The sequence below is a fragment of the Erpetoichthys calabaricus genome, chromosome 5 (assembly GCF_900747795.2).
Source record: "Erpetoichthys calabaricus chromosome 5, fErpCal1.3, whole genome shotgun sequence".
Lineage (NCBI taxonomy): Eukaryota > Metazoa > Chordata > Cladistia > Polypteriformes > Polypteridae > Erpetoichthys > Erpetoichthys calabaricus.
Window position 1 is genome coordinate 7,654,851 of NC_041398.2, and position 27,965 is coordinate 7,682,815.

General features: G+C 44.0%; 3 protein-coding genes across 3 annotated transcripts in view; 2 read left to right on the forward strand and 1 right to left on the reverse strand.

Moving 5' to 3' along the window:
- Positions 1 to 27,634, forward strand: LOC127527810 (zinc finger protein 239-like). Its single transcript, XM_051927692.1, has 3 exons — positions 1 to 819; positions 15,949 to 16,073; positions 27,618 to 27,634. Exons 1-3 carry the CDS (start codon positions 65 to 67, stop codon positions 27,632 to 27,634), a joined length of 897 nt encoding a protein of 298 aa, XP_051783652.1. The 5' UTR covers positions 1 to 64.
- Positions 1 to 27,965, reverse strand: part of LOC114641537 (tripartite motif-containing protein 16-like) — a 721,005-nt gene that overhangs the window by 425,101 nt on the left and 267,939 nt on the right. The window lies entirely within an intron of this gene.
- LOC114641514 (gastrula zinc finger protein XlCGF7.1-like) overlaps positions 1 to 27,965 on the forward strand; it is a 688,851-nt gene that overhangs the window by 6,016 nt on the left and 654,870 nt on the right. The window lies entirely within an intron of this gene.

The following is a 27,965-nucleotide window of genomic DNA, read 5'->3' on the forward strand; positions in this document are numbered from 1 at the left end:
GAAGAATGGCAGTTTCTCTCAACTCTCTTTTGGTCAGCCCTCTCTTCAATATAATGAGAAAGGTATGAAGATTCACAATGAAGAAAAAACATGTTCTTATCATGAATGTAGTAAGTCATTCTCAAGGAAAAGTTGTCTTCAGAACCACAGAAGAAGCCACACAGGAGAAAAATCATATTGTTGTCACGAATGTGGGAAGCATTTCTCAAAGATCAAGAATTTTAACAAACACAAAAAAATTCACTCTGGAGTGCAGAAACCCCATTGCTGTAAAGAATGTGGCAAACGATTCTCAATGAGATGCCTTCTTGAGTACCACAGAAGAATCCACACAGGAGAAAAACCTCATTGCTGTCCAGAATGTGGTAAGTCGTTCTCAATGATAAGCTATCTTCAGATACACAGAAGAATCCACACAGGAGAAAAAACTCATTGCTGTCCAGAATGTGGTAAGTCATTCTCAACAAGTAGCCAACTTCAGAGGCACAGAAGAACCCACACAGGAGAAAAACCTCATTGTTGTCCAGAATGTGGTAAGTCGTTCTCCTGTAGAAGCCATCTTCAGAGTCACAGAAGAATCCACACAGGAGAAAAATCTCATTGCTGTTCAGAGTGTGGTACGTCGTTCTCAAGGAGAAGCCATCTTCAGAGGCACAGAAGAATCCACACAGGAGAAAAACCTCATTGTTGTCCAGAATGTGGTAAGTCATTTTCATGTAAAAGCTATCTTCAGAATCACAGAAGAATCCACACAGGAGAAAAACCTTATTGTTGTCCAAATTGTGGCAAACAATTTTCTAGCAAACGCAGTTCTCAAAGGCACACAAAAATTCACACTGGAGAGAAGCCATATTGATTTTCTTAATAACATTAATAACTTAATAACATGGAAAAAGGTTTTTTAACATTAGCTGTTTTTGAGTACATACACAAACTCACACGGAAAAGAGAAAATTCAGTATGTATATTCTCAATGGGGTATATTTTGTGCAAGCCAGAAATGACTTTATAGACAGGCCAAAATCCATACTGAAGAAAACCCTTTTTACTGATCAGAATGGGGAAACAATTCTTAGATTTATACTCGCTTCAGTGCCACATCAGAACTCTGATCATTCTGACCAGGCTGTGACAGACTGCTTTTGGTGAATGCTCCCTCCAAGGCATTTTGCTGAGGAGTAATTAAAAGATACAATGAACAGCTTTTCTCCTGCCTGATTACTGAATTGTCCTGTTAGAGAAAGTTTCTTTTTTTTAATAAGATGTTAAATTTCGACCACTATTCAAACTGGAATGAACACACTGCAATACAACACATATTTCACAAACACCGAGAATCTTCTTCAACAACTTATACTTGCAAGAAAAAGCCTCATTGTTATCCTAAATGTGGTTAACACTTTTCAGACAGCGGTGGTCTTCATTGTCATAAATGACTGGCTTACTTGTGGTAAGCCTCTTAGCTGTTCTGAATGTTGAAAGTGGGCCTCCTGTATCAGCCGTCATCAGCAACACGTAAGATTTAATGAAGGACTCAGAAACTGTACTGCCAGGACATCAGCCATTCAGGGACTGATCATCTCAGCACCAATGCTGTGACATAAGATGGTGAACAATACAAACACCAGACAACAGAATGAGGGAGCAACAGTACTGTGTGGTGATAACAACTTTAATCACAGAACACAACTGAAAAAGTTCAATGTAATAATAAAAAATGGAGAAGTGAAATCAAATCAAATCCACAGTGCAGTGCCAACTACCAGGAGGTGCCACTGACAACAAGGGGAATATTTTTGTTTCAGAGCTTTGGAGATGGGGCCTTATCTGAGTAGTAATGACCTTGTACCGTCTCTGGGATGTCATCTGATGGCTGACGCCTGGGCTGAGTGCAGACAGCCGTTCTTAACCCTGATAATGAAGAAGTCATTTAGTGGCGTCAGCTGACAGTCAATGCTATCCAATCAGATACTGGGGAGGGACAGTCGAGGAGGACAGGGGACTAAAAAGAGAGCCGTCACATGACAGACCAATGTAGAGGGGCTTTATAAGACTTTGACACTAATTTAGGTTATCATTTATAAATGATAAGAGTCTCTACAAACCAAACAGACTTTGCAGCACTGTTTTCCACACGTACTTGGAGCGGTCAACTGCACACACATTGCTATTGCAAGGGCACCAGACAAGTCACATTAGCCAGGGATGAATCGCCAAAAGAATAAGCTGCCATTACATCATCTATAGCAGGAGAGCCTATGAAAACAGCGGCTAGGGCAGCAAATGGCAAGAAGTCCTGTTAAAGATTTCCAATTTTGTGCATACGCCATTTTTAGTGTGAATTCTTTATAGCTTGTATATTTGCTGCCCAGTAATAAAACTGCAAGTTAGGTGGTACTAAACCATTTTCTACATTGTAGAGTCGCACTTTGTGAGCATGGATGTTTCAAATTCCAAATCAATAAGGTTATGATTGAATCTAATTTCTTAAAAAATGATTTGTTAATGTATATGGGGATGCTTTAAAACAGATACAGAAGCTTGGGAAGGATGCTCATCTTGACAGTGTTGATTCTCCCTGTTAATGTGAGATGGAGGGTAGATCATCTATTCACATCTTGTTTAACCCTTTAACCGCCAACTCCCTAAATATTCCCCACGCCAGGCGAAATCTGAACAATTTTCGTTTTTTTACTTTTTTACATTTTTTTTACATTTTTTACATTTATTCAAGCAGTATTGACCACTAAATGTTGTGCAAGTTCTAGAAATGGGCAAACACATAATAAAACACAAAATGTACCTTTTCTCAGGCTTCTGTATTTATTGTCTACTACAAAACGGAACAGTCAAAAGTAATTCAAAAGTCAAAAGTAGTTCAGTCAATCATAGTTTCATTCCCAGTATTTGAGTTTGCTGTGCCACAGGCCAAAGCAGGGAACTGCACAAAGTCCTGGATTGCTGGGACACTTTGAGCAGAAGGTCTTGACGTCTCTACGCTGACCCTTCTTTGAACAGACACGACAGTGTTTTTCTGAAAGTCCAAAGTCCTTACATTCATCTGGCAGCACTGCTGAAATACTACTCATAGGATCCTCTTTGCCAGTGTATACACGAAATCTATAAATGTAACCTGAATTCTCAGCTAAGCAAAACATCTTGATACCAAACCGTGCCCTTTTCAATGGTAGATACTGTCGAAACTGTAAGCGGCCCTCCCACAACAATAAACTTTCATCAACTGCAACTGACGGTCCTGGCATGTAGGGCAACTGAAATGCTTCAAATAAATGATCAATCAAAGGACGTAGCTTGAACAAGCGGTCGCGGTTTGGATCTTTCTTATCTGGCTCATTTCTGTTGTCATTCAAATGAAAGAATTTCAGCAGCAAAGAGAATCGGTTACGTGTCATGACAGCTGCAAAAGTAGGTGTTGCATACATAGGATCTGTAGACCAGTACATCTCAATATCTGGTTTTCTGATTATTCCCATCAACATCAAAATCCCAATGAATTTTTTCATTTCGTTTTCATCAGTGTCAAACCAAGCACGAACACGGGAATGTGGAGGTAAATTGGGATTTTTCTCAATAAACTGTGCTGCATACAGATTTGTCTGATGAACAAAATGTCTGATCAAATCAGGTGACACAAACAGCTCATAAAACTGCTCAGCAGTGTAATTGTTTACATCAACAATAAAGCCACACGTTGCCTCAAACGGATGCAGAAAAGGTAGTTCACCTCGGGCAGCAGTCCAGTTGAGATGCTGGGGATACACCCACTCATCGCCGTCATCCGATGCGTCTTCATTCACAGTATCATGCAGCGCACGTTGCTGCTCATCATTGTCGCTAAAATCTTCTTCAGAACTGCTACAATCATGATCAGAACTGTCCAAAATCGCCTGCAAAGCCTCACTTGAAGGCAGTTTACGTTTCGCCATATTCACAGCTGTTACATGCGAATCACGTCACATGACCGGCCAAAACAACCACAGACTTGTCGAAATACAACGTAGTAATAATACCCACGCCAAACCGTCAGTTATACTACTTGCCAGGCATTCATATAACCACAGGCAAATGTGCCGGATAATTCCGGCAGTATGGCGTTAGCAATAAAACAACGGTGCCGGATATATCCGGCAGAGGGCGGTTAAGGGGTTAATATTTTCTATGCAGATAGAAAAGTTTAATTGATAAAGGTTTTATATTTACTTGTAATTTTAGCCCAGGTTTTTAAACTAATCTGCTAATATAAATGGGAAGGTGTCCAGTCTAGTCCAGTCTGTCTCATAAGCATTTTGCAGTGAACTACCAGTAAATCTCAGATGCATTTCTAAAGTAAATAGCCAGTGGCTCAAAGGCGATTGCAAAGAGCAGTGGTGACAGGGGGCATCCTTGTCTAGTATCACGTTCTAGTTTGAAGTCATCTGAAATAATGTTGTTAATGCAAATTGTGGCTTCTAGGATATGTGGAAGGGATCTCCGAGGAAGACAGGAATAGTTCAATCAATCAGTCTGTAGAGGTCCGGTGCCAGTAAGATTCATGCCGTCAAGGAGACGATGATTTATTTATTTTTTTAGTGGAGATTCCCGGGACACCATAACAGGGGTTGAGGTCGCCGAGGTAGTTAAAAGCTCCGAGGTGGCAGGGCCCCTGGAGTGGACGAGGTTCACCCTGGGTTCCTCAAGGCTCTGGATGTTGTGGGGCTGTCCTGGTTGACATGTCTCTGCAACATTGCATGGACATTGGGGGCAGTGCCTCTGGATTGGCAAACCAGGATGGTGGTTCCCCTTTTTAAGAACGGTGACCGGAGGATGTGCTCCAACTATATGGGGATCACACTCCTCAGCCTCTCCGGTAAGGTCTATTCAGGGGTGCTGGAGAAGAGAGTTCGGTCGATGGTCGAATCTCGGATTCAAGAGGAACAATGCAGATTCCGTCCCGACTGTGGAATACTGGACCAACTATACACCCTGGCCAGGATCCTGGAGGGGGCATGGGAGTTTGCCCAACCAGTCCACATGTGTTTTGTGGATTTGGCGAAGACATTCGACCGTGTCCCTCGAAGCTTCCTGTGGGGTGTGCTCCAAGAGTACGGGGTACAAGGCTCATTGTTACGAGCCATCCAGTCCCTGTGCAGGAGGAGCAGGAGCTTGGTCCGCATTGCCGATAATAAGTCAGACTCATTTCCTGTTGAGGTTGGACCCCTGCCAGGGCTGCCCTTTGTCACCAATTCTGTTCATAAGTTTCTAGGTGCAGCCAAGGAGCGGAGGGGGTCTTGTTCGGTGACCTCAGAATCTCGTCTCTATTATTTGCGGATGACGTGGTTCTGTTGGCTTCATTGGACAGTGACCTTCAGCTCTCATTGGAGCGGTTCGCTGCCAAGTGTGAAGCAGTGGGGATGAGAGTCAGCAAATCTAAATCCGAGGCCATGGTTCTCAGCCGGAAAAGGGTGGAATGCTCTCTCTGGGTTGGGAGCACAGTTCTGTCTCAAGTGAAGGAGTTTAAGTATCTCGGGGTCTTGTTCACGAGTGAGGGAAGAATGGAGCGTGAGGTTGACAGACAGATTGGTGCGGCATCCACAGTAATGCGGGCTCTGCGATGGTCCGTGGTGGTGAAGAGAGAGCTGAGCCAAAAGGCAAGGCTGTCTATTTACCAGTCGATCTACGTTCCTACCCTCATCTATGACCACAAACTTTGGGTAGTGACTGAAAGAGCAAGATCGCGGATACAAGCAGCCAAAATGAGTTTTCTCCGCAGGGTGGCTGGACTTTCCCTTAGAGATAGGGTGAGGAGACTCGGAGTAGAGTCGCTGCTCCTCCACATTGAGAGGAGTCAGTTGAGGTGGTTCAGGCATCCGGTTAGGATGGCCCCTGGACGCCTCCCTGGGGGGGTGGGGGGGGTGTTCCAGGCATGCCCCACTGGGAGAAGGCAGACCCAGGACATGTTGGAGGGATTATATCTCCCGGCTGGCGTTGGAATGCCTCGGGGTCCTCCCAGAGGAGCTGGAGGAGGTGGCCAGAGACAGGGAGGTCTGGGCTTCCCTGCTTAGGCTGCTGCCCCCGCGACCCGACCTCAGATAAGCGGTGGATAATGGATGGATGGATGGATGGAAGGTAAATAGTCCAGAGTTAGCACGTTGAAGAGGAATGTAAAGATAGTTCTACCGGTAGTTCTTGAAATGGTGAGGATGAGTGGACGGGTTCGGGAGTGCTCCTTTCTTCACAGGATGGCCATAAATCCACATGCAGTCCTCACATAACAGGCAGATAGTAGACAATCCAGACCCCGGACAAAAATGAGAAGGCACAGGAATCACAAAGGAAGGTAGACAGGCAGGAACTTTAGACATGAAACACAAAATACTTTTCCTTTTTTTTGGTAACACTAGCCCCCTTTTAAATGACGCACCAGTCTCTTTGTACCCAACAGCCCCTGCACCCAGAGCAGATAACCAATCAGAGCCACTGCAGGGAATGCTGGGAGTTGACGTTTCAAGCACCGCTACAAGTCTTTACTCAGTCACAGATGAGTACATGGATTCTACGTTGCAAGGCAGAAGAGTAAAGTTCCCCTGCTTCAGTCGGCTTTTAATATTCATTTTTCTCCCTCCCTCCCTCTTACTTATGAAACAGCATCTAAGCATTTCATCTTATATTACGCAAATTGGCCAACCGTTTCTTTTTTATGTACATATCAAGAGGGGCCCCAAAGAAGGACAGGTCATCTGTCCTGTGTCTAACAGACGCGTTCTAAATAAAGAAGTACAGCTTACTTCACCTTGTCTTATGACAGACAGACGTCAGTATGAATAACCTGCCATTAGAGTAAATCAAATTTTAACCCTTAGTATCTTGAAAGTAGTTACAAATTCTTTCACATTTCCCCCATTTTTTTTTTTTTTTTAACATCCGAGGAATAGTTAAAGGGCGTCAAGGTGGCGCAATGGGTAGCGCTGCTGCCTTGCAGTTAGTAGACCTGGGTTCACTTCCTGGGTCCTCCCTGTGTGGAGTTTGCATGTTCTCCCCGTGTCTGCATGGGTTTCCTCCCACAGTCCAAAGACATGCAGGTTAGGTGCATTGGTGATTCTAAATTGTCCGTAGTGTATGCTTGGTGTGTGTGTGTGCCCTGCAGTGGGCTGGCGCCCTGCCCAGAGTTTGTTTCCTGCCTTGCACCCTGTGTTGGCTGGGATTGGCTCCAGCAGACCCCTGTGACCCTGTAGTTAGGATATAGTGGGTTGGATAATGGATGGATGGATGGATGGAATAGTTAAAACTTTGGGTGTTGTCTATCTGATCTGAATACTCAGGAACCAGAGATATAAGAAGGAATTAATGTGCCACACAACGGGTGATTAGAAGGCGGACACAGGGAAGTACACAACAAAAGAATAGACAGACAATAAGAAGGACAGTACCTACCATGATAGCGAACTGAGTAAGGGACACTTTCCAGTTGGAAAATAGTGAATGGAACCAGTCAAAAATTGACGTAGCTGCAGTGGTGACATGAACAGTAAATTCTATTTAGAGTGACTTTAGCTTGTTAAGGGCTGTAGTAAAGGAGCCATTGGGAGCAGCGTTGTTAGAAATTAAGGTACAGAAACACAACACACACACCTCCGCGTTCAGCTAGGAGCATATCTAGCACAATTCTACTCTGCCAGGCCACTGAGCGTGTACTTCTTTACATTAAGATACAGTTGAAAGGGCAACCGGGAGAGTTATGGGCATCCTTAAAAATATCACAAGTGAAAAGGTTATAGGGAAGGAGTTCCACTAGGAGAGAGGGTGTAGCAGTGGCACATGTAGAACAGGACTCTGTTCTTAATTGTGTAACAGTAAAATTCAACCACGTTTACCACAGATTATCCTCTAGGAAAGAGGGAATCATCCCTTGGGAGAGTCCAGCACAGTAAGTCGAAAAATAGTAACAGCTTCAGGATTCAGTCCACTTTTTATAGTGAGAGATGTGCGTCCAAGAATGGACTCCTTCAACCTTCACAGCGTGCAGGGTGCTCAGCAGCACTTGGAATGGTCCTCTCCACCTGGACTCCTGCCAGCGTTTATGACGTGTGTCTCTGATGAGGACCTCAGTCCCAGTAGGGATAGGAATGGACGGTTCAAGTAACGAGGTAATCCTTTATGTTTCCCTCACTTGTTCATGTACTGTCTGTAAGGCACTACGCAGACCTGAAATTAAAGACGCCAGATCATTGTCGACTGTGTGGAGAGCGACTTTACCTTGAGGAAGGCACATCAGCATGGCGCGGACAGTAAGAATCTCAAACAGAGAGAGTCCTATCTGACGACGAGTCCTTCCCGCGGGCCAGCCAGAGCCAAAGGCAATGCATCAGGCCAAGATAGACTGTAATAATGTGCCTCACTGGCATTACCAGACATTAAATAAAATTAGTTTTGTGTCCTCTGCAGGGTTATGAGAGAGGCATTTGTTTGGGGAAAAAAGGACAAAAAGTATAAAGAATAAAAGTTTGCCATTTTTGTCCATTTACAAAGTGCAGTGGGACGTTTCCACAGACTATATGAGCGCCTTCTGAGGAGCGTCGCGGCGGGTCTCGTGTAGGAGTGGGGTGGTGGCTCCGACATTGACTGGCCGGGATGGCGTTGTCTGTCTTCCACTCGTGCGAGTGACTCCCGCGACTTCACAGCGCTGGAGGAAGAGAAAGGGTGAAGCGCCTTAGAATTGGTTTAGAGAAGTGATCCCGTATCGGCAGTGGTCTGGGTAGTACCTCCGGGGAAGGGAAGAAAAAACACAAAAAAAAGCAAATTACTTTCAGTTTTAGGACAGAAGCGCAGTCGCGTCTCAAAGACCGGTACAGCTATGCGCGCGCTCGCCGGCTGCTCGCACTTTTATAGTAAATGGTGTGGGGTGAGAGACACCACTCTTTGTTGGCGCGTTCACGTCATCGCGTGCCCGTGGAGGGATGACGTTTAGCGGCTTAATTGGTCAGCACGAGGGCACCGAATACCAAAGGGAATTACGGCCTCTAGAGGGGTCTTCTGTTTAGATCGTGCAGAGAGACAGAGAGAGAGGGGTACTTGGTAGAACATTGTCTTGAGGTTACCGAGGACTGTGGCTTGTGCCTTGGTTACTGTAAAGATGTTTTTCTTGTGTATATTTTGATAAATATCTCTGGATTCACTTTGTATTTATTGGATTGTAGTTAATGGTGCACTGTTTGTTTTTGTATTTACACTTGTTTCTCTTTTTCTGTACTTTGAATATTCTTCTTTTTGGTAAACTCTGTATTATACACTGTTCTGTTTGGAGGAGTCGCTTCTTGACTTGGATTACTGAGGAGGAAGACAGCTTTATTTTTTATTTTTGTGTATATATGTGTTTTCATTAATTTGTCTGCATTTTTCTTTTTCATTTGGGACTTTCCCTCAGCACTGTAAATACTGTATATGGTCATCATTTTTGTGCTCCATTTAATTACTGTTTTTGTGTGTCCTTTATGGTATCGGACTGGGTAGATATATTTTATGCAGGACGTCATTATTGATTTTCTTTAAGTGTGCCTGTAAATAAAACGTCACTTTATTTTTTGCAAAAACCCAACCCTATTGTGTCTGTGTCTCCCTGTCTGACATCATCATCATCATCATCCTGGTGACGCTCTGTCCCACATGCTAGACACTTAGAGTGTAGGCTGGCGACCCACAATTCCCACAACACGGGGTGTCACATAGACCTTTGTGTTCTCAGATTTTTGCCAATTTTAGTTTTAAGGTGGAGTTTACACGTTCCATCATCCCTCCACTCTGTGGATGGTATTTACAGTAGTGGTGGACATCAATCTGCAGCCACTGAGAAAGATCTTGTAATAAAGTATTTACAAAGTGAGTTCCATTATCAGTTTGCAGTTTCTGAGGCAAACCCCAACGTGGGATGATTTCTTTAACTTGCGCTTTGGCCACTGACTTGGCATCTGTGTGCCAGCATGGGAAAGCCTCCATCCAGCGAGAGAGAGCATTGATGATTGCTAAGCAATATTTATATCCATGAGACGGAGTTAGTTCAATAAAATCCATCTGCAGATCTTTAAAGGGCCCTTCAGCATTGGTGTTACAGCCGGACTTACCTGCAAGCCTTTTCTTACATTAAGAGCAAAGTTGGAAAACCCCGGCGCGTGACAGGATTATTACACCTGTGCCATCATTAGATCTCTGGAAGTGTGGTCCAGACCATGTGCAGCCTTTGCAATACCTGGAAAGGAAGTTTTTGGGAGAAAAGGATTTTAGCTAATGGATGGATCCCTTTCGGGCCTTTTTCTGCACCTTCCCTCTGCCACATCTTAATATTCTTTTTTGTTGTTGCAGTTTGTAGAAATAAAACCACATCCTCAGGTGACTCTCATTTTACCTCCTCTTGTAGTTATAAAGAGGTTAGTGGTGAAGTGGGATCCCGGGCAGCTTTCTTTGCCCAAATGTCTGCTTGCACATTTCCATCACTCACTGGATTCATTTTCCCCATGTGAGTTTGACACTTCAGTACCAGAAGCGCGGCTGTCAGATGAGATGTTCTTGCCTGTACTAAGATGGAATGTACAGCATGTGGTACCATAGCAGTTAATGGACTCATGAGAACAACATCTGAGCACAAATATGACCTCTGTTGTTGCAGCAGCTGCTCTCAAACAGGCCGGAAGTGCAGCGGCCACTGGATCCAGTTTCCTAGAATGGTATGCGACTGGTCTTTGTCTGTCTCCATGTTTTTGAGAACTGCAGTCTTACAGCCACCCTTTCTCATCCACGGACAGAGTGAAAAGACAAGAGTAGTCTGGAAGTCCTAACATGACCGCGGACATTAACATTTATTATATATCAGTTAAAGCCTTCTCAGCCTACTCCATCCATGATATTTTATCAGTCAAGGCCAAATTAGGAGAGGTTGCTAAATCTTAGACTGGCTGTGCTCTTTCAGCAAAATCATGAACCCATTGCCAGTAGTATCCGGACATTCCAAGGACGGACATAACTTGCCTCCTTGTAATAAGATGAGATAAATTTTAAATAGCCTCAATCCTATTATTAGACAGTGCATGTTCTCCTTGCAGTCAAATCATGACCCAGATATTTCACTTTTCTTTAACCAGTTGCAACTTTTTCCAGGACACCTTGTGCCCGTTTTCCACTTGGAAGACCAACAAAGCTCTTGTGTCTTCTTTGTGTTGTTCCTGAGCCTCAAAGCATAACAACAAATCATTTACATACTGCACCAGGACACTACCACCCTTTGGCCAATTATCTTCCAAATTATTTGTTAAAGCTTGTCCACATACACACACACACACACACACACACACACACACACACACACACAAATACACATGCACATACGGAGCTTCTGTATATCCCTGTGGCATCACAGTTCAGGTCCAGCGTTTACCATTAAAAGTGAATTAGAAACCAGAACTGGGATTCAGGGTGAACAGGAATTGAAAACAAAGCATTTGTGAGATCAGTAACAGAAAACCACATAGCAGTGGATGGGAAGGCAGAGAGAATAGCGGAAGGATTCGGGACTATAAGAGTCCTAGGGTGTAGAGCAGCATTGACTCCACGGAGGTCCTGAATGAACCGTCATGAGCCATCTGCTTATCTAAATGGAAGAATAGGAGAGTTCACGGGAGAGTATTGGATTGGAATAATGGTTCCCTGCTTAACTAAGTCAGCATGATCAATGGTAATAGCGGCCTCGGCCTCAGGTGAGAGAGGATATTGTGCACAACGTGAATGGAAGGATGATTTTGGGAAAATGACCAAGGGTTAAACATGAGCTATTCGGCCAAAATTATTTTTCCCTTGTGCCCAGAGAGATGAGGGGAGTGAGTCCAACCAAAAGATTTGAATGGTAAACAGCATGGGTGTAGGTTTAGGGGTGGAAGATGAATGACAGAGCGATCAGCTTACAGGTACAACTAGTCCTACTGCAGTTTTCTTAACAGATCCATCTGGGGTGGACCAAATATTAGGTCCAACATACTACCAATCCTCCCTTTCCTGACATACTAATACCCATGGTCTCACATCACGCCACAGAAAGCGAGCAGATTTAGCAATGGAGACATGTGAGATGGAACCACTTCAGAAGAAAGGCAGTTGTTGTGACTAAAGGGAGATACTGCTGAGATATAACAGTTCATTAGACAGATAGTCTCTTTGTTAATAGCACTGGCTATTCATCATAATGCAGTCCAAATAGAAAATCATGCAGTACAGTGAAAAGATTTGAATACTGTAATCCAAGAGGAACCTGGGACAGCAGAGATTTTTGTTGTTTTGAGGAAACATGAACAACCCAGGCAGCATAGGAGCGTGTAATAGTGGTGGTCAGCGCAAGGGTGGTGTGTTGTTCTGATGTGACCTACACTCCTGTTTTCATAACTGAGATGCAAAGGCACAGGCGGGCTATCAAGTCTTGAGTTCACTGGGCATAGAGGGCTGCGTAAAAATTGATGGATTAACAAAACACTTGAAAATGTGGCTTGAAGGGAAGAGGTGAAGAGAGAGAGAGCCTGAAGATGGTGTTCCCATTCTGATACTGACTCCCCATCTTTCTGTTTAGCATGTGTTAATTGGGACCAGTCAGTACTCTTCATATATTTTGTGTTTATTTGGGCTTGTAACATCAAACTGGCCACTGTCAGCTCCCTGTCGTCCCAGAGTCTCATTTCATTTCCCACTCACACCATTTCAGCTTTGACCTAGCTTCCTTCTAAGGACCTGAGCCAATTTCTGAAACATTTGTCTTATACATGTCATCTTGCTGTTTCACTGCCGTCACAATCTTCTGTCCCCCTACATCTTTTGGGTTCAGTAATTGGCACCACCTCTTTTAAGTCTTGCAGGTCCCAGTTTCTATGCACCATCAAGGTGGGATGGTTTTAATCTGTCAGGCTGTTGTACATTATATTGCAAATTGGGCACTTGTATTAATGGTGCTTGAAATTCCGTCCTTTCATATTCATGTTTAATGGTGGAGGGCAGAATCGGGGCTTGTGAGGAGTCCCTTTCCCTGGGCCGTGTGTTTGTGCCGCACTATTTGCTCGCACCGATCATAACTGGGGTCAGTGGTGATCTCTACCTTCTCCCTCTTCTTTGTCTCTCTCTGGCTGAAACTCTTTGTCATATAACTTATCAAGATAATGTTCTTCCTGTCCCTCATTAATTCCTCCATCAGCCCCTTGAGGTCGTGGTGATGGACTATTGTCCTCATATGGAGGGGGAGTGCATGCTGTCGATAATCAGGGTACGATCTTTTCTTCTTTTTTATTTATATTATTTTCATTCTTCCTTATTTTGCCTGGACTTCTGGGATGGCTCTTACATTATCAAGAACAGCTTTTCTTTTTCTGCCATAATCTTCATTTGTCTTTGCAGTCCCTTGTTGTGTTTCTGCATCGTTTCCAGGGGCCTCATGTATAAATGGTGCGTATGCACAGAAATGTTGCGTAACAACGTTTCCACGTTCAAATTGCGATGTATAAAACCTAAACTTGGCATAAAGCCACGCACATTTCCACGGTAGCTGATATCCTGTCGTACGCAAGTTCTCTGCTTGGTTTTGTGGACTGGCGGCACCTAGCATCAAAGCAGTGCTACTGTTCCTATGTGGTTTCCCTTTCTTTTTTAGATCCACATCCCTGACACGGCTTTATAAATACACTGAAACTATCCGCATATTGTTTATTAGTTTAATGCATCTGATTGTAATTAACCTGCAGCAATATAATGGTCCACAGAATGGTCAAACTATTCTAAATACCATAACTGCTTTAGCGTTGTTACTCTCACTGCACCTTCTTCTTCTTTCAGCTGCTCCCGTTAAGGGTTGCCACAGCAGATCATCTTTTTCCATATTACTCTCACTGCACCACTCAGAGTATTTATATCACTGTATCTGAGTGTGAATCACAGCTCTACAGCAGCTGATCAGAAAAAGAATTATCGGTATACAGCATCAAGCACACGCTGCCTCAGCCATTCGCTATTTGAACTGCTCTCATTCGACAAACGTTTTAGAGCCTTTCCTGTTCGGATCTCGCGGTTCACAAACAGTTTCATCCTAAGAACTATAAATGCACTCAATCAGTCCATCAAGTGCTCCTTGTAGAACTGCTTTTACTTACAAGGTAATTGTACTTAGAATACTGTTATAATATTGCACAACCTGAGCCACTTTATAAAGCGTGTATTTACATATGATGACAATATAATTTTTAAGATGAAATGCAGCAAAATATATTTATTATATTATACAGATAAAACTTTAACTTTAACTACACGGTGCCGCAGCGCTAGCGAGAAGCTTGAGCTTCGTTCACGGATTGTTCCTGCCTCGCGCTGTATTCTTGCTGTGGCTGGCGCGATACTGGAAGGATAGATGGATAGAATAATTAAACATTACAAAGATTTTTCGATGTTCCTTAAAAGTTTTGAAGAATAGCCATTCTAAGATTACAGATGACTTAACGTCTATTACAGAGCTGAATTTGTGGCAATTGGGTATCTGGAGAAAGAAAAGTAAGGACAGGAATTGGGGGTTAGTACGTTTGAAAAAGACAGTACTTCTGTAATAAAGTATTTCATCAAAGGTCACGCATGGCGCAGCAAGCCTCTTGTGTAAGACGTTAACAAGCACTACGCCACCGTGTTCTCATGTTTAATAACATGCTTTAACTCCTATCATCATAAAAATGATATCACGTATACATCTCAGTATTTTAATTATTCAGAGAGCTGTAATATCACAAATGTAATGGATTCTGTGTCCTGTCGGAGGAAGAGCACATAGTGATTCACACACATAGAGCACATAGAAGATCAAATACACAACAAAGCATTTAACGAGCTACTTTAGTTACGATGGTATTTGAGAAACTAGTAAATTAAATGATTTTAAGATGAAGTTTATGATGTTCTACTTTAATGACAAAATAAACTACGTGATTAAAGTGGAAATTTCGAGATTAAAGTTGACATTTCGTGCTTTTTTCACACTGTGTGCCTTTTTTTTTGTCTGTACCCTAATAAGCTTTCATATGACACTCAGACGGTGGGCTACGACTTGCCTTTTCATGCCGACTTTGATATCTGACAACTTCTGTTTTATTTTGGGCAGTGTGCGGCTTTGTGAACTTGAGCTTTTGAGTTTCTCCGATACGCTATGTCACTCGATCAACTTCCTTTTGTTGTTTATATAACTGTTTAAATCAACAAATACATTTTTGTTTGCCTCCACTTGGTATTCGCTGAAATTTTTCTATTTTTCCTCATACTCTTGCCATTGCCTTTTCACAGAACACTGAGCTTAAGGGCGATTTATATTGATTTGCATATTTAAAGAGGCGTTATTCTGGGAGGAGTTGAGGCGGGACAGCAGGCGCGTACACGTGCATTAATTTCCACACTGTAGCGGAAGAACGTGAACGTTGGCGAACGCATAGATTTATGCATCTGGATATTTTTGTGCGTAAGTACATTTCCACTTTTCTGCTTACGTCATTGTATAGTGCGAATTCTATCTTTACCCACTAACTCTCATCTATCAAACATTTCCATTCTATATGGCACTCTTTTACAACACCCTTGCGTGTTTTTACATAAAATCTTCCTAACTTCCAGTATTTCACTCATATCACCAGAGCCTTCTACTCGCCACCTGCCCCCCTGTTTTATCCATCGTTTATGTTCTTTTTTAAAATCTAACCCTGAAATCTGTTCTACGTAGCGTCCTTGGAGAGCTGCCTTTCTTTCATTTTGGTATATTTTCTGAAAATAATCCTCCGAACAGAGGCTCCTCATTCACACCCTGTTTCTTAATACATTCCCCATCGTGACCCCCTCAATGTCGCTTCACTCCAAACCCCTTCCTTTCCCCTGATTGCTGTCTGTCATTTCCTTCTTTAGCAGACTAACAGTCAAGCTGGTTACTGCTCATGGTTTCCACGACAGACTTGACCCATTGAGTCAGGAATATAACCAGACTATCAGAGTGAAGAATCTCGCCCTCCCACTTAGCGGTGCTTTCCCCGAATGTGAGGTGCTTACCAACTATCTGTTCTTCCCACTCCCCCTTTTTTTATTCCTAGCTTCTAAAATAACTCCATCTTGTTCTAGGGAATGTACTAACTCAGCATTCCCAGCACCTCACTAATACTTTCACACTTCATGCTGCTCAGTGTCCTTTTATTTTAGCGATTCTCCGACTGGGAGGTCCTTTCCCTTTTTAGTAAACTCTCTACCTCTCCCTTCTAATTCCGAGTCTACTTAGGACTCCGTCTCATTCTAAGAGTCGCTCTTATCATTACGTCTCCAGTTCCTCTCCTGGACGGTAAAGCAGTTGTACTCACCGGTCACCGGTCATAGCAGAACAGCTTTTAACCCTTCATAGCTTGCAAGTATTTTTTTTATTATTTCACAGTATTAATGCTGCTTTGTGCTGATTTTTTATTTAATTTATAATCTATTATAATTTTAATACAGTGCACATGTAGAGGTGAAATGGTAATTAAATTATTTGCATTTATGCCACATTGTCCAGAATTTTTACTTACACTGAGATTGGCTATTATAGTGGTAATGCAGTGCACATTTGAGGAAGAGTTCACTACAGAGTTATCATATTCTAGCAAGGCATTATGTAAAATATTTAGATTAAAACTACATAGTCAAGAGAGACAAATTATCTTACACAAGTTTTCAGAGAGGACAGGGTGCCAGATTTATAAGGATGCAGGCCATCTCGCCTCAAGAAATGCGGCCACTTCCCGAAGAGATCCCAGTTGTCTGCCAACCTGATGTTTTGCCTCTAGCACAAGCTTTTCAACCAGCTGTTTAATGCCAGCAGATGACTGTAATTTTCATCCGATCTTCTAGCCAGAAGAATTAAGAGACCCAAAATGAAGCTTCTCATAGCTGGGGTTCTTTCCTTCATTGCTTTAATCACATGTTGTTTACCCCACATGAATTAAGATGGTCCCCACTGCCATGTCCTTGTGCCTCTTGAAGACGGTTGGCACTCTTCTCATAATATCATAAATGAGCACCGGGAAAACAAGAAACAAGATTTCTGTTTAGTTTGAGAAATACCGAGGTTTTGTACAACAGAATCTCCAATGAAAAATACATCACTCAGGGCTGCAGGCACGGTGGGGGTGTGGAGGGGGGTCGAAATGGTTCTGGATGGAGATGCTCACCTGGGCCGATGGAGGTGGTGATCTAGCCTTAAACCCCCACCTGAATAGCTGAAACAGGCTGATTCCCTCGTTGTCATCGCTCTGAAAGGGCACAGGGGTAAAATTCACTTGGCCCTGAAAGTGAGTGGCACGGGCGTGGAGTCGAGGTTGCTGAATCACGATGAGCTGTGACAATTTCAGTTGCTGGGGAGGACTCTTTCAGTAGGTGAGCCTTCCGTACCCTGAAGTGCCTCCATCTGCTCAGGAGTTGCTAAATCTGATTCTCGAGGCCCCAGGGATCTTCAACAATGCGCTGAATCTCACCGTCTGCAATTGTCTACTTCTGCTTCATGTCCTAGTAAAGAAAGAGAGTGCGAGAGAGAGTCTCAGAGAATCAGTGCAAGGTGCTCTGCTCAGAGCTCGATGTCAGGCACAGATTGAGATGCGATGCTCCAGCCAAGGACTTTAACAGGCTGGAAAGAAAATGGGACCACAGCAGGCAGATCCATTGTGTGTGTGATCCCCCTCGAAGTGAATTGAGAATATTTTCTGACATCAGGACATTTGCTGTTGAGTTTAATTCTAAACTTACCCTTGAAGAACTCTATGGAAGTCTAAGCAATGGTAAAGCCCCCGGTACTGATGGGCTCACTGTAGAATTTCACAGGTTGTTTTGGGGGTCCATGACACCAGACCTGCTCGCTGTTCTTCAAGAGTGCTTTGATAAAGGTTTACACCCCCTGAGCTGTAGAAGAGCTGTTATTGGCCTCATTCTAATAAAGGTGGTCCGCGTAACATTAAGAACTGGAGGCCATTAGCCTTGCTTTGTGCAGATTATTTTCGAGAGCGTTGGCTATGACACTGAAGGAGGTGTTGGGGTGTGTGGCCCACCCTGGTCAGAGTCACTGTCTACCAAACAGGTCCAGATATGACAACATCTTTTTTATTGAGGATACATTTGATATCTCCAAACTGTTTGGATTACATGGTGGTCTCATTTCCTTGGACCAGAAGTAGGCTTTTGATCGGATGGAGCACCAGTACCTGTAGTGAGTACTAATGGGATTTGGATTCCCACCTTCCTTTGTTTTCATGATTCAGGTGCTCTATAGTGACATTCAGGGTGTCCTGATAATCAATGGTGGTCTCAGTGCACCGTTTAGAGTTGATTGAGGGGTCAGGCAGGTTGCTCCTTGTCAGACATGTTGTAAACCCTCACTATGAAGACCCTGCTGATCAAATGAAGGACAGCAGTGGCTGGATTGTCTATTCCTGGGTGTGCAGCGCCACTGAAAATCTCAACATATGCCGGTGACCTCACAGTGGTAGGTACAAAGTGACAAGATGTAGGTGGGCTGCTATCTGTGCTGGATGAGGTCCAAAGGGGGTCCTCAGCTCGCGTGAATTGGACCAAGAGCTCTGCAGTATTATTGGGAAACTGGATGGGTCCTTTAACTTCACTGCCATCTGGACTGAAATGGACAAGGGATAGTATGAAGTACCAAGGAATACAACTGGGAGGAATAAACAGGGACAATAAGAATTCGGGGTGAGGGGGAGTTGAAGAAAATGTCACAAAGCAACTACAACGCTGGTGATGGCCACTCACCTGACTGTCATACAGAAGGGCAAACGCCAATCAAAAACAGTCACGTGGCATCTGCTCTCTGGCACAGGTTGGCATGCCTGGATCCCCCACCTGATTTGATTACTGAACTGTAAAGAGAATTCATTAACTTTATTTGAATGGCATACATTGGCTGAATGAAGGTGTTTTGTGCTTGAGCAGGAGTGAAGGAGGACAAGGACTGGTGGACATTTGTAGAAGGAGAAATGATTTCAGGCTACAAACTCTGCCAAAGCTGCTCTCTGATCATACACCTGTGTCCTGGAAGCCATTAGCATGTGCCCTTGAATGCCAAGTGGGAGATCTGAAATTGGACCGAGCATTTTACTTAATGGATGGTGGCTCCTTCACTATTAGAAATGTTTCAGACTTTCACTGAAATGTGCAGAGAATCTGACAACAGCTGGGCGGTCAAACTGAGGAAAGTTCTCTGAATTGCTATTGGACTTTAGAAATGCCAGGCGTCTCTAACATGGCAGCAGAGCCAACATCTCTGAGACGACGCCTGATCAGTGCTGGTATTTTACAAATCAAACATCTGATTGAACCGCAGCTCCTCAGTTGGCTGAACGCACAGAAGGTGGTGGCAGCTTTAGGTCTGAGCTCTTTGTGCACACCAGAGAGGTTTGGACGACAGATTTGATTGAATGGGCCTTCAGCAGCTGAGAGTTTGTAGCAAGATGACGTCAAAGCTGTGGATTATCAGAGCCCTGGTCTGCTGTTCAAAATTTGTTACTCAATGCCAGAGAGAAAATGATGGAGGAAAGCTGCAGGACACCGAGAGACTAAACATCTGCCATTTGAGTCTACAGAAGTGAAGGAGCTCCAGTAGAAAAAGTGTGAGTCCAAGGCCGATACCAGTCTGAAATATGAAGATACCCCTGAGGGATACATTGGGGGGGGGGGGGGGGGGGCACTTGGGACAGTCTGTACAGACCACCATTGAGCCAGAGAACTGGCCATCTGCAATAGATAGATAGATAGATAGATAGATAGATAGATAGATAGATAGATAGATAGATAGATAGATAGATAGATAGATAGATAGATAGATAGATAGATAGATAGATAGATAGATAGATAGATAGATAGATACTTTATTAATCCCAAGGGGAAATTCACATACTCCAGCAGCAAAAATATTAAATTAAAGAGTAATAAAAAATGCAGGTAAAAAAAACAGACAATAACTTGAATAATGTTCAACGTTTACCCCCTCTGGTGGAATTGAAGAGTCGCATAGTTTGGGGGAGGAATGATCTTCTCAGTCTGTCAGTGGAGCAGGACGGTGACAGCAGTCTGTCGCTGAAACTGCTCCTCTGTCTGGAGATGACACTGTTTAATGGATGTAGTGGATTCTCCATAATTGATAGGAGCCTGCTGAGTTCCCGTTGCTCTGCTATGGATGTCAAACCGTCCAGCTCTATGCCAACAATAGAGCCCGCCTTCCTCACCAGTTTGTCCAGGCGTGAGGCATCCTTCTTCTTAATGCTGCCTCCCCAGCACACCACTGCGTAGAAGAGGGCACTCTCCACAACCATCTGATAGAACATCTGCAGCATCTTACTGCAGATGTTGAAGGATGCCAGACTTCTAAGGAAGTACAGGCGGCTCTGTCCTTTCTTGTACAGAGAATCAGTATTGGCAGTCCAGTCTAATTTATCGTCCAGCTGCACTCCTAGGTATTTATAGGTCTGCACCCTCTGCACACAGTCACCTCTGATGATCACGGGGCCCATGAGGGGCCTGGGTCTCCTAAAATCCACCACCAGTTCCTTGGTTTTGCTGGTGTTCAGTTGTAGGTGGTTTGAGTCCCACCATTTAACAAAGTCATTGATTAGGTCCCTATACTCCTCCTCCAGCCCATTCCTGATGCAGCCCACGATAGCAGTGTCGTCAGCAAACTTTTGCACGTGGCAGGACTCCGAGTTATATTGGAAGTCCGATGTATATAGGCTGAACAGGACCGGAGAAAGTACAGTCCCTTGTGGCGCTCCTGTGTTGCTGACCACAATGTCAGATCTGCAATTCCCGAGACGCACATACTGAGGTCTGTTTGTAAGATAGTCCACGATCCATGCCACCAGGTATGAATCTACTCCCATCTCTGTCAGCTTGTCCCTAAGGAGCAGAGGTTGGATGGTGTTGAAGGCGCTAGAGAAGTCTAGAAACATAATTCTTACAGCGCCACTGCCTCTGTCCAAGTGGTAGAGGGATCGATGTAGCATGTAGATGATGGCATCTTCCGCTCCCACCTTCTCCTGGTATGCGAACTGCAGAGGGTCGAGGGCGTGTTGGACCTGTGGCTTCAGGTTGGTGAAGCAGCAGCCGCTCCATGGTCTTCATCACATGTGATGTTAGAGCGACAGGCCAGAAGTCATTCAGCTCACCAGGACGTGATACCTTTGGGACTGGGGTGATGCAAGATGTTTTCCAAAGCCTCGGGACTTTCCCCTGTTCCAGGCTCAGGTTGAAGATGCGCTGTAGAGGACCCCCCAGCTCTGATGCACAGACCTTCAGCAGTCATGGCGATACTCCATCTGGACCTGCTGCTTTGCTGGCACGAAGTTTTCTCAGCTCTCTGCTCACTTGCGCTGCTGTAATTGTGGGTGGGGATGTCTCTCCTATGTTGGTATCAGCAGAAGGATGTGTAGAGAGTGCAATACTCCGAGGTGAGAGTGGGTTAGGGTGGTCAAACCTGTTAAAGAAGATGTTCATTTGGTTTGCTCTCTTCACGTCTCTCTCGATGGTGGCACCCCGCTTCGAGCTACAGCCAGTGATGATCTTCATCCCATCCCACACTTCCTTCATGCTGTTGTTCTGCAACTTCTGCTCCAGCTTTCTCCTGTACTGCTCCTTCGCCGCCCTGAGCTGGACTCGGAGTTCCTTCTGCACGCACTTGAGCTCATGCTGATCACCGTCTTTAAAGGCCCTTTTCTTCTGGTTCAAAAGGCCCTTGATGTCACTTGTAATCCATGGCTTGTTGTTAGCATAGCAGTGTACTGTTCTTACTGGAACTACAATGTCCATACAGAAGTTGATGTAGTCAGTAGTGCAGTCAACAACCTCCTCAATGTTCTCACTATAAGATCCCTGCAGGATATCCCAGTCTGTAGTTCCAAAGCAGTCTGTCAGAGCCTGCTCTGCCTTAGGGGACCACTTCCTGAATGAGCGCTTGGTTGTAGGTAGGACCCTCACTTTTGGTTTGTAGTGAGGCTGAAGCAGAACCAGGTTATGATCTCCTTTCCCAAGCGCAGGCAGCGGGGTGGCGCTGTATGCGTCTTTAACGTTTGCATACAGTAAATCAATAGTCTTATTTCCCCGGGTGTTACAGTGCACATACTGGGAGAATGCAGGTAATGTTCTGTCCAGCGTCACATGGTTAAAGTCTCCAGCGATTAGCACAAGCGCCTCAGGGTGCTGCGTTTGTAACTTAGCAACAGCAGAATGGATGATGTCACTCGCTGTCTCCACATCCGCCCGAGGAGGTATGTACACGATGACAACAATGACTTGTCCAAACTCTCTGGGCAAGTAATAGGGACGCAGACTTACGGCCAACAGTTCGATATCCCTGCAGCAAGTGGAGATTTTGACGTTAACATGTCCAGAGTGACACCACCTTGTATTGACATAGAGAGCGAGTCCCCCTCCTTTGTGCTTCCCACAGGTACTTGCATCTCTGTCCGCTCTAACTGTGCTAAACCCGGGTAGCTCCACATTAGCATCTGGGATGGTGTTAGTTAGCCACGTTTCGCAGAAACACAACAAACTGCATTCTCTGTGCGTCCTGACATTTTTCACCAGCGCAGCCAGTTCGTCGATCTTATTTGAGATTGAGTTCACATTCCCCAGAATAACAGAAGGCACCGAGGGCTTAAAACGCCACTTTCTCGCAAGCCGCTTCATTTTTAGCTTAGTGCCGGCTCTGCTGCCATGATACCGCCTTCTTACCTCGTCAGGTAAATAGGGAACCACACCGGCACTGGCATTTGTTCTCAGCGCTCGAAGTTGAGTACTTGAATAGGCGAGTCTCGGCGTGTAAAAATCCATGCCCACGTTGTAAAAGTAAGTGTGTCCAGGGAACAAATCCACATAAAATAAAGTGGTAGGAGTGATCAATAAATAAAAATAGAAAAATAAAAGTAGAAAAATACACATACACATATAGTCCTACACGGAGCTGCTGAAAAGGCTGCCACTCTCGGCGGCGCCGGATGCTGTACATTGGAGAACTGGACATGACATTGTGGGGCTCATTCTGTGTTGTCTTTAATTAACCCGACGTCTCAGAGTCGAGTCCTTTGTGACAGCAGAGAGAGATTGAGCTTCACTGTTTATTGGATTGGTGAGGAGTCAACCTCTTTGACCTGAACTTGGTGGGTTTTGGAAGAGTTTGGGGGTCTGCGTTAATGATTAAGTTTGGGTCTGTGGTGCTGCAAAAAAAGAATGTCGGAGGTTAGCAAAAGTTTTATTGGGTCAGGAGAAGGTCGCCATTTATGTGACTAGGATGGAGAAGATTAAGAGAGACAGAGAGTCTGACTTGGGGGCTTCTGTAGGGCACAATTAAAATGGAGAATTCTAGGAGATTATAAGTTTTACAAGATGAGCCACAATTTCTAAACGGCGGCGTGGAGATTGTGCTGCTGTCTCGCAGCATGGGGGTCCCTGGTGTGCCCTGCCTTTAATTTATGAGTTTTTCTGGTAGGTTTGATCGGCGTGCTTCAGTTTCCTTTCAAAGTCATGTAGAATGTGGGGTTTTGTTCTGCTAAATTGCTCCCTGGTATAAACGTGTTGCTTGTGTTCACCCTGCGATGAGCTGGCGCCCCGTTCAGGATTTATTCCTGTCTCACGCAAGATGCTTGCTGGGAAGGGCCCAACCCTGAATTGATGGCATAAATAAAATGTGTAACGAGGATTTTTCAAAGTTCCGAACACTCCGTGTCTTAAGTTTATACCAAGTTTTAATTTCACAAAGACGCTAGACGTCTACATTGTCTGTGGTGAAAGTCATTTCTTCCATTGATGTTCACAGACCTTGGAGTCTTTCACATTTTATTGACCGTATCCCAATTCCAGGGGGTCACATAGTGGTGGGCTGCTCAATACTGACGTGTCGATGTCTTGTCGATCTTTCAAAGTGCAGATGTTTGAAGTGTCACTTCGAGGCTGTATTATTGTGGGATTTCCCTCTCCTTACCCTTTACCTCTTTTCTTTAACGGTCAGTGTGCTCGTCAAGTTTGTTACCGGGTTGGTCTCCTGTCGCACTTTAAGATGAACACACACAGACAGAGACATACACAGACACACAGACCCTCAGCACACAAGTACCGTATGAAAGACGTACACACAGCACGTTATACGCAGCACTTTAACACACACGAGTGGTGTCTGAATAACACAAGTACAGTCCGCTCTCCCCAGCACTCCAAGAGACTTACTTATCATAGGCACGAACAACGGGCGATGTCTCCGATATATCTCACACCTAAATATCACCTTTGGTCTCCGAGAATATATTCAGACATACAAAGGCTCAACATCCCCGGCTATCGGCCATTTATCACCAGTGAATGTTTGACTTTAACGCACTCGTCATTACTGGGCTGAGCTCTTCATCCACAGCTTGATAAACCTGGCAGTTTGGATCATATGGCACTTCACACTGCGCCAGGTGCTCTTCACAAATTACTTTATTACCTCAATCACTCAGGATATAAAGACAAAGTATAGAGAGTTAAAAGCAGCGTGGTGTTTATTAAAGAGCAATGATACCAGTAGAGAAAAGCATCAAACACACCGTGGAGAGCAAAGTCTGGATATATATAGTCTTTAGGAAAAAGATTACGAATCAAAGTTGCTAATGTTTTAACAATCTCCTGTCTCAAGCTGTAATTTCCAGTCCCATAGCATCTCCTTCTGTTCACAGGTTGTAAAGTAATCAGCTACAGCTTGGTCCACAGCATGTCTTCATCTCCCAAGCTGTACACCAATGTAGTCCTGGTGCCTTTCACTCCACAGGCGATCAGATCATCAATACAGCTGGAGGGTCTCCTGAATTCCTGCTCAGCGCAAAGAGATGGCACTGTGATGGGTACAATTCAGGAGAACAGACTGACTTTGATGTTAACTGTCCATGGCAGTGCCCTGAGTTTAAGGTCATCTGTTTAGTCTTCAGCAAAATATCATGAAAATATAGAACACAATTTACAGACTTTACACACACGACAGAGGATCATTTCAAACATCACGTGACCCTGAGGGACACTGGCACCATGACGTCACTGGCATCACCACAGACGCTATAACACCAACACTCACGCAAGGCTCTGGGCACTGTCACAAAAGAAAGAAAGAAAGAAAGAAAGAAAGAAAGAAAGAAAGAAAGAAAGAAAGAAAGAAAGAAAGAAAGAAAGAAAGAAAGAAAGATTTCCTCACTCGTTTTCTTTTCTCTCCTTTCAGACTTCTGTCCCCTCACACTGGACATCAACACGGCAAACAGAGACCTCCGTCTGTCTGAAGGGAACAAGAAGGTGACATGTGAGTGGACAGAAGCCAAATATCCTGATCATCCTGACAGATTTGACTGCTGGCCCCAAGTTCTGTGCAGAGAGGCTCTGACTGGGACTCGCTGTTACTGGGAGGTGGAGGGCAGTGGAGACTTCATGAGAATTGGAGTCGCATATAAAGGACTGGACTGGAAAGAAGAGGGCGAGGAGTGCAGCCTTGGAAACACATCCTACATGACTTTGAAAGGAAACTGAAGCACGCCGAGCAAACCCACCAGAAAAACTCATAAATTAAAGGCAGGGCACACCAGGGACCCCCTTGCTGCGAGACAGCAGCACAATCTCCACGCCGCCGTAGCCCCCCCCCCCCCCCCCCCCCCCCCCCCCATGTTTAATACACGCTTTAATTCATTTCATCATATAAATGATAACAAGAATTTATCTTAGCATTCTAAATGTTCAGAGAGCAGGAATATCATAAAGTGAGTGTGTTCTGTGTGCTGATCGCGACCTGCGCCTCCTCTCAGTGCAGAGGAACTCGAAGCTCGTAGCGATTAACAACTGGCTCGGGGAACACTTCATACAAAACATGTGTAGTGCCGTGCGAGGAAAGAAAACACGCCAGACAACGTCTTCATAATGCAGGCGAACTGTCACCTCTGCACTCGTCACCCCGCCTCCTCCCACAGTGCACTGCGCGTGGATCGCGTCTTTAGAGGAGGAGCGCTGCCAGCCGCAGCTACACATTTAATGTGCTGCATTAGTTATGACGGGGTGGAGAAAATCTAGGAAATTAAACACTGATTTAAAAATGAAGTTTAGGACATGACAAAGGTAAACTAGAGAGAGAAAACACAAGGGTTTAAAGTGGAAATGTCAACTGTAATCTCCACCTAAACGGCGATAATGAAGTGGAAATGTCAGCTTTTTATTCTCGACATACACTTTTTTTTCTTCAGTGTCCGTGTTTTTTGTTCTTCTCCGTGGCCCTAATACGTTTCAGTAAGTCCAACATAAATTAGTAAAATAAAGACGCTATATAAAATGAAGATTGAGTGGTAAGTATGTAAACAAGCAAAACATGATCAGAACGATAAATAAGCATGAGCCTAATGAAAGAAAGAAAGAAAGAAAGAAAGAAAGAAAGAAAGAAAGAAAGAAAGAAAGAAAGAAAGAAAGAAAGAAAGAAAGATTTAGAATTTTCAGTATACTTTTTATTATTTTAAATGTGTTTTGGATGAAAGCATCCCCTAAGTGAGTAAATGTAAATATAGAAAAACAAAAATATCTCTGGCACAAAAACATCACATACACACAGGGGCACATGGGACACATGACAAAGCGCAGACCCTCAGATGTGGAATGGAGAGCACTGCTCAGGTCTAAATGATCGATTTCACTGCTAGACTTACAAATCAAATATTCAATCCAAATCAACATCTTATTTGTCACACACCCCACTGTCATATTCTGACTTTTCCAGCGCTATTAAGAAATGGATCATCAATACGGAGTGTTATATCTTCAGATCAGACAACACAGGAGATGTGACCAGAGGTGGTGACAAGTCAGAAGGTCACAGATGAGCAGATTTGACAAATGTCAGTCACCCTTATTGTTTATTTACCAAATACCATTGTGAGTTTATTATACAAAATGTAATCAATTATTAGATTTGTATTTTGTTAATACATTAAAATTATTAAAAAGATTAATTCAAATAAATGTTCTTTTCCCATAGAGAATCTTCCATAACCTAACAAAGCTGCACTGTCCTTAAAGCTAATGACAGTATTAAGAAATCTGCACTAAATATCCATTTGATCAAACCCAAATCTTTCCTCCCCTCAGCCTTGCCATTCATTTAATATTGAGAGTGGCCACTAGGGGGGGCAGTTTGGCTACAGAAGAATCAGCTCAGCTGTCAGCTCAGAAGGTCATGTGACTGTGTGATCGTGTCTCCCTTATTTTGCTCTTAATTCATTTAAATCTTAATTAGTTTTAGATATAATATTTAAAGTTCTTTATTTCAGGTGTTTTTACTTTATTCTTATTTCTTTTACACTGCACTGTATTCTTTTCTCCCCCTTTTCCCATGTGTGTAATATGGCGGGTGTCCACTAGAGGGCGCCACTGCACTTCAGTCCCACCCCTCAGTCCTCCTGTTAAAGTCTCCATTCGTCTGACTCTCTGATGGTTTCTCATTCTCTCCTTTCATGTTTCACTGCTCAGGATTTCACTGAATGCTTTCTGCTTTTATCTTTTAGATTTCCTTTTTGTATAAATTGCTGTTTAATATTCAGAGTGGCCACAAGAGGCAGTAGTGTGGCGACTGACCAATCAGTGACCCCTTCTGTCCATTCGTTGTCTTTCTTATCTGCTTTTCAATTTCAGGTTTGTGGACAAGATGGGCCAACCCTGGACGGGGTGCCAGTCCACTGCAAAGCCACACATGTGTACCCATGTCAAGTGTGTGCAAACTGACCAGGAATTCATTTTTTGAAGATGTTGGCGCTTTCAGGGTACTAAGAGTGACAAATCTGGGGACACAGAGGAGTTGCAGTTTAAAGTTTAATGTGACATCAACTAAAACACCAAACTCTGTCAGTATGGCT

Bases quoted from the DNA above. Each gene is read 5' to 3' on its own strand.
- LOC127527810 (XM_051927692.1), top strand. From the start codon at position 65: ATGAAGATTCACAATGAAGAAAAAACATGTTCTTATCATGAATGTAGT. The intron at 820-15,948 runs GCACACAAAAAT...CTTCTTTAGCAG, and splicing joins AGCAAACGCAGTTCTCAAAG to ACTAACAGTCAAGCTGGTTA.